The 9,484-nt window shown below is 46.5% G+C and overlaps 1 protein-coding gene and 1 non-coding gene across 2 annotated transcripts; one reads left to right on the top strand and one right to left on the bottom strand.

Moving 5' to 3' along the window:
• Nucleotides 1-675: 675 nt before the first annotated feature.
• Nucleotides 676-5,936, bottom strand: LOC147986845 (uncharacterized). Its single transcript, XM_087544969.1, has 3 exons — nucleotides 3,238-5,936; nucleotides 830-1,711; nucleotides 676-722 (listed from the first exon to the last, which is right to left on the bottom strand). Exons 1-3 carry the CDS (start codon nucleotides 3,275-3,277, stop codon nucleotides 676-678), a joined length of 969 nt encoding a protein of 322 aa, XP_087401095.1. The 5' UTR covers nucleotides 3,278-5,936.
• Nucleotides 5,832-5,912, top strand: TRNAL-AAG (transfer RNA leucine (anticodon AAG)). The gene has a single exon. It is a non-coding gene; the product is annotated as a tRNA-Leu (tRNA).
• Nucleotides 5,937-9,484: the final 3,548 nt, after the last annotated feature.

Here is a 9,484-nt window from a genome sequence, read left to right as displayed (position 1 = left end):
AGCTTTGAATATTTTAAATTTATCCAACGCTTCAGATCTTTCTTTGATTGGATAAATATAACCATAGTGAGAGTAATCATCTGTGAATGTTATGAACAAGTCATATCCATCCACACTTTTCACCGGAAATGGTCCACAAATGTCAGTGTGGATGATTTCTAGTGTGCTTGTGCTATGGATTGCACCTTTTCTGATTTGTTTTATATACTTTCCTTTAATGCAATCTACACATTGTTCTAAGTCTGAGAATTCTAATTGTGGAAGAATTGCACTTTTGACTAATCTTTCTATTCCCCCTTCGAAATATGGCCCAAGCGACAGTGCCATAATTTCGACGAGTTGAATGTTCTCTTTCTTTTCTTTTGTTCTTTATTCGATGCGGAAACATGTTCATTCATATTGCATACAGAATGTACTTTTTCACGAAGTGATAACAAATAAAGCTCATCATGTAGTAAAGCATTACCAACATAAGCATTATTATACCAGATGGCACACTTGCCATGTCCAAAATAACACTCATAATTTTCTTTTTCCAAACATGAAATGCTAATTAAGTTTCTATTACATGAAGGAACATAAAGAACATCTCTAAGTAGAAGATTGAATCCATCAGCTAACTCCAAGGAGATGTCACCGACAACTTCAACTTCCGCTTTTATTCCATTGGCTACTTCAATGCCTCCTTCTCTTCTTAGCGTAGTCCGGGTCGAATGGAATCCCTGTAAACAATTTGCAACATGAACAGTTGCCCCTGAGTCAATCCACCAAGTAGATTTCGAAAACTGTGTGTACAAGGATTCATTAACTAAGGAAACAATGTTGTTACCTTGCTTTGCCATTAAGGACTTCAGCCAAACAGGGCAGTCTTCCTTGTAATGCCCGGTCTGCTTACAGTGGAGACAAGTGTCTTTATCCACTGGGAAAGACTGTTGCTGACGCTGATGCTGATAGGGAGCTTTTCCTTGTGGCTTTGAAGGAGATCTTTTGTTGTTTTGATTGTAGTTTTTTTTCTTGTGGTCCTTCACATAGTTGAGTGTTCCACCATGTGAGGCTTTTAGTCTGTCCTCTTCTTGGACACACATAGCAATTGTCTTTTCTATGTCCCATGTTCTAGGTGACATATTATAGTTCACAACAAAAGTTTCAAACTCCTTTGGCAGTGAAGCCATGACTAGGTGGACCAGGAGCTTTGGTTTGATCTCCAGATCCTCATCCATGGGCTTTAAGTTTGCTGCCATATTGCTCATCCTTAGGATGTGCTCTCTTATTCCACCACCTGTGTATTGTTCTGTCACAAGTTGTTTTAACACCTGGGTGGCATATATCTTTAAAGAGCCAGTGAAGTGGCTCTTTATCTTTGTCAGCAACTCCCCTGCGGAAGTGCACTCTGCAATGGAGCCCACAATGGTGCTCTCAATTGTATTCTTTATAAAGGCCATGCATTTTTTATTTGCATTGACCCATTTTTGATTGTCTATGATGTAGGACATCTTCAAAGGAGCATAATCCCCCCTCTTTTTAGCCCATGCAGCATCATCATCAGTAGTCTCTCTTACTGGCTCTGTTGGTCTGACCGGCTGTGGTTCATCCAGAACCCAGTCCAGATCAGCACAAACAAATGCCAGTTCAACTTTCTTCCTCCACTCAGTGTGGTTGTCACCTCTGAGTGTCGGAACTTCTTTTAGGCAACTCATCAAGTGAAAGCCTCCTGAAATCATAATTTAAGTGACATCAATATAACAATCATATGCATTAATCTAACGTTGGTCAAATTAAACATATAATTGTCTATGAAATTAAATCTATATTACCCTTGGGCAAAATACTAGAAATAAATGCACCTTTAAATTTCAATAATAAAACATGATCATGTTATTAAACAACGTTGGTCATAAAAAATAACATAATCATATTCATTTTAATAATCACTTTAACATGCTCTTAAAAAACTTAATACTATAGATAAAATTTTATTTTATGTGTAAAAGAGCATTAATTATTTACGCAGCGGAAAAATATTCATGAACTTTTAATTCTTCACAGAAACTTTTCCTTAAAAAATTCATGAACTTTATTATTTTCTTTATAAAAAAATCATGAACATTTTTTACTGAAAATTATCTATATTCATTTTCAAAACTTTTCTGTTTACTTTTCTATTTTCTATACAAAAATTTTTGTTTGAAAAAATTGCATAGAAAATCTATTAGAAAACTGCCCCCAAAACTGGACAGAAACTATTAAAACGAAAAGAAAAAAAAAGGAAAAACAGCAGCGCAGCCGGCCTCGGCCCAGCTCGCGCGGCTGCGCCCGCTGCTGCTGGCCTCGGCCTAGCACCACTTTCGACCCAACGGCCCGGCTGGGACTAGGGTTTGCTTCCTGGTCGTCGATCTTCATCGTACGGTCCAGAGCGGTTTTCGCTTGAACAAAACCAGGAGTCGATCCCCAGCGACCGAAAACCTAGCGCCACTTTCTCCCCAGCCCCCGCGCCTCTCTCGCGCACTCCACTGACGGCGGAGAGACGGGCTTCGCCCCGGCCGCCGGCGACGGCGGCGGATGCCACCGCGCCGAGCGGGTCCTCTCCTTCCCGTCCTTTCTTCCCTCTTCACCCTCTTCTTCGTGTGATAGAGAGAGAGAGAGAGAGCGACGCGGCGAGGCCTCCTCTGCTCCCCTGTAGCCGGGTTGGGGCTCCGTCGGCGACGGCGTGCAGCCACCGCACCGCGCGAGAGCCACCTTCCCTTGTCCCCTTCCATTCCATGAGAGAGAGGAAGACAGAGAGGCTACCCCTTTTTCTTTTCAGCGAGAGGAAGAGCGCGGCCAGATCGCGCCGTGGCTATCCTCCTCGTCGGTCGCGCGTCCTCCCTAGCGGTGAGCGCGCTGCCGCCGAGGGATTTGGCCGCGGTGCTAACCCCCTTCTTTTTTTGTGTCTTTTTTCCTTTCTTTTCCGCGAGCAATTGCTAGCTCCGGTGGTTCTTCGTCCCCGCACCTCGGCTTGCCGATGCGTGTGGGGATCGAGAGGAACAGGCGCAGCCGTGCGGCGGCGCTCTTTGCCGGTGAGGCCCTAGACCAATATCCGGTGGTTTACTTTGCCCTGTCTAGGGTTCTTGGGGGGAGGGGATCTCTTTTTCTTTTTCTGTTTTTGTTTCTTTATACCGAAATCATCTAGCCAGTGGCATCTGATACCATTGATAGATCCACTTGGATCGTGTAGGCTAGATCTTTCCGGTAACCTACCTTCCTTGGGTGCGGATGAGCTCGATCCAGAGCCGGCCATGGTGAAGTAGAAGCCGGTGATAGCAGAGAGATCGAGATGGAGAGGTGGCAGTGGTGCTTCCCGTGAGCACTGCGATTACCCTAGATCAGAAGGGAATTTCGGTGAGGAGTCTGGCGGCGCGGTGAACCTCGTTCCGTGTGCCCCGGCCCCCACCTTTCTATATATCGCAGGTCACAGGGGCCCACCAACCATAGAACGGTTGGGCGTCCCCGATCAGGGCGCGAATAGATCAGGGCCCGATGCGCCGTTGAGCCCACTCGGTGGAGAGATCAACCTAACAAATACCACCTAGCATTCAAGTTTTCAATTGGTGGGTGGACCAATGTGAACAGGTTAAAAGTTTCAGGCAGTATGCTTGTTTGGTCCATGAGTATGTGCTTGTTTATATTATTTGGCCGGCAAGGAAAAACAAAAAGGAAAGGTTGAAAAGCTGTGGAAAGCATCATACTCATGGACCAAACTCAATATATATATGATCAGCTGGATGAACAGAAGAGTAAGCAGCTCAATGACAGCTCCTTGCATTCCCGCTGTCGTGCTACTGGTCATCTCGGTGGCAGCCGTAGTACCCGGTGCCGGTGCTGCTTCTCCGTCTCCAACAAGCGTCAACGGTAGCGACACTGATCTTGCTGCGCTACTGGCTTTCAAAGCCCACCTCTCTGATCCTCAGGGCGTCCTTGCAAGCAACTGGACCAGCAGCACATCTTTCTGTCATTGGATTGGCGTCTCGTGCAGCCGGCGCAGGCAACGTGTCACGGCTGTGGAGCTGCCGCACGTGCCCCTCCATGGATCGCTCGCTCCTCACCTTGGTAACCTCTCCTTCTTCTCCGTCATCAACCTTGCCAACACCGTCCTGACGGGCGCCGTTCGAGACGATTTAGGAAAGGGACATTTACATCTATGTCTTTAGTTTGTGCTCACTCTCAGATTTACCCATAATTTCAAAGCCTGCTCAAATTTGCCCCTCCGTCGTTAGGTGCACTTACAGAAATACCCTTCTGTGCCATTACCGTCCGGTCAAAGCAGGTCAAAGGGCTTTGACCGTCCTGAAAAAAATAGCAAAAAATTTCTAAAAAATCTGAAAATTTGTGGGATCAAAGATACTCAGGTTCGCAAGGTGCCTACAAAGTTTCGTGCTGTTTGTACATTCCAGGAGCTCGTGTCAGAGGAAAAAACAATAAATATGTAAGCCTGTGAACAGTAAATTCAAAAAAATAGCAAGGAAGTTCAAAAAAATATGAAATTTTTTGGCATCAAAGAGGCTCGGGTTTGCAAGCTGCGTGCAAATTTTTGTTGTGTTTGGACATTGGAGGGGCTTGTGGAGAAAAAAACAAAATTTGGCTTGGAAAAAACTTTGAAAAAAATGACTATTTTGTTTTTTCTTGCTAGAGCTCCTCGCATGTCATTTGATCACAAAAACTTGCAAGCACCTTGTGCACCCAGGCCACTTTCATTCTAAAAAATTTCATATTTTTTTAAATTTCCTTGCTATTTTATTTCAAATTTATTGTTCACAAGCGTGCAGATTAACTGTTTTTCCTTGCCACGAGCTCCTGGAATGTCTAAATAGCACGAAATTTTGCACACACCTTGGGCACATGAGTATCTTCGATCTCACAAAATTTTAGATTTTTTAGATTTTTTTGCTATTTTTTTCAGGACGGTCAAAGCTGTTTGACCGGACGATAACGGTGCAGAAGGGCATTTCTATAAGGGCACCTAACGACGGAGGAGCAAATTTGAGCAGGCTTTCGAATTAGGGGTATATCTGATTAGGTGGTTCGAGTTAGGGACAGAAATGCAAATGGCCCTTTAAGAAAACTGTGTCGCCTCAAATTCCTTGACCTGGGCCGCAATGGTCTGTCTGGTAGCGTTCCCCCCACCATAGGAAACCTCACCAGACTAACTATCTTTCTGGTTCAATCCCGACAGAGCTGCAAAACTTGCACGACCTTGGTATCATGAATCTCCGAAGGAATTACACTGTCCCCAACTCCCATCCTCCAACAGCTATCCACCATGGCGTATGTTCACTCCTCCAGCCCCATGGCGCTGGGTGACCTTGGTGCGCCGTTGCAGCCGGGGTCTCGCACGTTCATCGCCGTTGTCGCTCGCCTCCACCATGACGGTCGGCCATGCACCGGACGTGGTGGTCTCGGAGGTTGGTACATGGCTCTCTCCCTCTGAAAATTTTCTCCATTTGTTCCCTGTTTTATGACACGCTCCTGTGTGAGGTTGGCTGAACGGTGCAAGTATTATCGGTTTCATTTGGGGGCGTGCGCTCCTTTTGTCGAACAAAAAAACTGTCCTGGATATTTGTATAGTTGGCTTGGAAAGTTGATGGTTTCTGAATCACGGTGGTTCGTTGTGCTGGATCAAAATGTCTGAAGGTGCTGCAAAAAAGAGGCAGAATTGCAGGGAAATGCCTCGCTGGTCTAGGAAGCATGTGGCTCTCCCTTTGTCGGGTTGGGGCGAGGCGGTTTGTGGCCTAATGGAAGTTACCTGGAATAATGTACTGTATTTTAGAAAGCAAACGTGAAAATAAAGCAAAAATGATCAGATGGCCGAGTTGGTCTAAGGCGCCAGATTAAGGCTCTGGTCCGAAAGGGCGTGGGTTCAAATCCCACTCTGGTCAAGATATTTTTTTACTATCTTCTAAAAAAACATAGTCATGTAGTAATACTTTTTCCCCATGGAAATAAGAGACACACAGTACCTTTTTTCCCCCCATGGAAATCAAGAGTGCGCGCATCAGAGACATGCATTGACCAGCTACTAAATCGAATTGCCACTAATTGACATGCTTTTCATACCAAGAAAGATTCAGATAGCACACCCACACACTACAGCACAAACCAATTCCTATCTTCAGACAAGGTGGCCTAAGTCTTGAACAAAGATGCATAAGAGTATCTCCAACAGCCGCGTTAAACAAGCGCCGCGCCGCGAATTTTGCCATTTTAGCACATGCGCAATCTGTAGACAAGCTCCAGCGGGCGCGCAATAACCGCGCGCGTGGCATATGTAGTTGGGCGCGCGGTCCGAATCGCCAATGCGGCGCGGCCGAAGAAGGGAAGACATCCGCGAATAAGAACAAGGCAGCGGACAGCTCTGGCACCTCGAAGGCGAGGAGAAAGAAGCTTGCAGGGCGTGTGACGGGCGCGGCGGCTACCGAAGCGCCGGCGAGCTCACTCGTTGAGCCGGCGGCCGAAAGGGCGTGGGTTCAAATCCCACTCTGGTCAAGATATTTTTTTACTATCTTCTAAAAAAACATAGTCATGTAGTAATATTTTTTCCCCATGGAAATAAGAGACACACAGTACCTTTTTTCCCCCCATGGAAATCAAGAGTGCGCGCATCAGAGACATGCATTGACCAGCTACTAAATCGAATTGCCACTAATTGACATGCTTTTCATACCAAGAAAGATTCAGATAGCACACCCACACACTACAGCACAAACCAATTCCTATCTTCAGACAAGGTGGCCTAAGTCTTGAACAAAGATGCATAAGAGTATCTCCAACAGCCGCGTTAAACAAGCGCCGCGCCGCGAATTTTGCCATTTTAGCACATGCGCAATCTGTAGACAAGCTCCAGCGGGCGCGCAATAACCGCGCGCGTGGCATATGTAGTTGGGCGCGCGGTCCGAATCGCCAATGCGGCGCGGCCGAAGAAGGGAAGACATCCGTGAATAAGAACAAGGCGGCGGACAGCTCTGGCACCTCGAAGGCGAGGAGAAAGAAGCTTGCAGGGCGTGTGACGGGCGCGGCGGCTACCGAAGCGCCGGCGAGCTCACTCGTTGAGCCGGCGGCCGAAAGGGCGTGGGTTCAAATCCCACTCTGGTCAAGATATTTTTTTACTATCTTCTAAAAAAACATAGAGTCATGTAGTAATATTTTTTCCCCATGGAAATAAGAGACACACAGTACCTTTTTCCCCCCATGGAAATCAAGAGTGCGCGCATCAGAGACATGCATTGACCAGCTACTAAATCGAATTGCCACTAATTGACATGCTTTTCATACCAAGAAAGATTCAGATAGCACACCCACACACTACAGCACAAACCAATTCCTATCTTCAGACAAGGTGGCCTAAGTCTTGAACAAAGATGCATAAGAGCATCTCCAACAACCGCGTTAAACAAGCGCCGCGCCGCGAATTTTGCCATTTTAGCACACGCGCAATCTGTAGACAAGCTCCAGCGGGCGCGCAATAACCGCGCGCGTGGCATATGTAGTTGGGCGCGCGGTCCGAATCGCCAATGCGGCGCGGCCGAAGAAGGGAAGACATCCGCGAATAAGAACAAGGCGGCGGACAGCTCTGGCACCTCGAAGGCGAGGAGAAAGAAGCTTGCAGGGCGTGTGACGGGCGCGGCGGCTACCGAAGCGCCGGCGAGCTCACTCGTTGAGCCGGCGGCCGACGCGCACAACGTGTTCCACGATATGCGCCAAAGGTAGAATTTTTTTCCAACTTTTCTTTTCTTGTTATTTTTTGAATGCATTCATATAGATAGCTTATTTGCATTGTTCTATACATTTTGTAGTGTCAACGATGATGCATACATGTCAACTATGGGTGTTGGCTCCAACAATTCGCATTGGTCTCAAACCAATGACATGCGTTTCGAAGACTATGAGTTCGAGGTGGACGAGGATGGTGAGGGCATTGTCGACGTGCCGAAAGGAAGATCGGGCAATTACACCAATGCCGATGACATTTTACTATGCAATACTTGGTTGCAAGTGTTGAGGGATCCATCTGTTGGAGGTGATCAAAGTAGAGATGCTTATTGGGGGTGGATGAAAGAATACTTTGATGTTGGCAACGTGAGTGGAATTGACCGCTCCGAGAGATCACTTCGGTCCCGGTGATCGACAATCAACATGGATTGTCAAAAGTGGGCGGCCGCACAAAAGGCGGTTGACAAGTTGAACCCAAGTGGCACCAATGAGGATGATAGAGTAAGTGGCATTTCATCCATGTTCATCATACTTGTTGTTGGTGTTTGAAGTGCTAACTTTATTTGCTTTCATGTAGTACAACATTGCACAAAACTTGTTCAAAGGAGAGGAGAAGAGAACCAAGAAGGGGAAGATCAAGAAAGGAAGGATATTTACCTTGCCTCATTGCTATGAAGTGTTGAAGGATGATGAGAAATAGAAGAAGCGTGATGATTTGGATGATTTGCATTTGAGCAACAAATGCAAGCGAACAATTGAGTTGAATGATGATGATGAGGAGGATGATGATGCATCAAGTGATGACAGCAAGAGAAGCCCACACCCAACTTGGTTTCATACTCGAAGCCAAAACGATCGGATGGGTGCAAGAAAGACGCAAAAAAAGAAGAAGAGGAAAGGAGATGATGAGCTCAAACATGTTATGGAAGCTATTGTGAAGGTAAGAAAAGAAGCCAACGAGGTGAGGAAAATGGTAAGGAACCAAGATACCGCGGCCGAGGAGAGGAGGTTAGCGATCGAGGAGAGGAGGGTGGCGGCCGAGGAGAGGAAGGTGGCTTTGGAGGAGAGGAAGGTGAGCAATGAGGAGCGAACTAGATTTTTGAAATAGGAGAAGCACTTGTTCTTCTTGGACACATCTATCCTTAATGAGATGCAAACGGAGTATGTCAATCTTGCCCGTGAAGAAGTCTTGATCCAAAAAAGAGCCATGATTCGCGCAATGGGTGACCGTGGCCTTGACACCATGGGAGGCATGGGTGGCTTCGAAGGTACCGTGGGCGGTTTAGGTGCCATGGGTGGCTTTGGAGCTACCATGGAGACCATGGGAGGCATGGGTGGCTTTGGAGCACCCCCCGACGCTATGGCCGTTATGGGAGGCATGAGTTTTGCTTCTCTCATGGGAGGCATGGGTGCACCTCCGGCTACCATAGGCGGAATGTCTTCCGGTGTGCCTCCTCACACACATTCCCATGAAGATGTCGTTGAAGATCTTGCCAACACTGCCGAAGCTTCACGTGATGCGGTGCGCGATGAGGAGGAGGAGGAAGAATCATCTTCCGAAGATGAGGACAAAGACGAGGACGAGGCTTGATGTGTCTTTCGTTTGTGTCATGAACTTGGTTTGCATTTTGAACTTGGTTGGATGAACTTGTGGACATGAACTTTTATTTATCAACTTGTTTGTGTGAAATTTATGTCATGTTTATTGCATTTTGAATGTTTGAAATCCATTTTGTATCCA

This window comes from Triticum urartu, chromosome 2A, assembly GCF_056163025.1.
Source record: "Triticum urartu cultivar PI428250 chromosome 2A, HENAU_Tu73, whole genome shotgun sequence".
NCBI classification, from domain to species: Eukaryota; Viridiplantae; Streptophyta; class Magnoliopsida; order Poales; family Poaceae; genus Triticum; species Triticum urartu.
Note: the sequence above shows the minus strand (reverse complement) of the source record. Positions and strands in the feature narration are given on the sequence as shown.

Coding starts and splice junctions, on each gene's coding strand:
- LOC147986845 (XM_087544969.1), bottom strand. CDS start 3,277: ATGGCCGGCTCTGGATCGAGCTCATCCGCACCCAAGGAAG. Junction 1,712..3,237: donor CTCATCCGCACCCAAGGAAG/GTAGGTTACCGG, acceptor TTATGATTTCAG/GAGGCTTTCACTTGATGAGT. Junction 723..829: donor GTCCTTAATGGCAAAGCAAG/GTAACAACATTG, acceptor AATTGTTTACAG/GGATTCCATTCGACCCGGAC.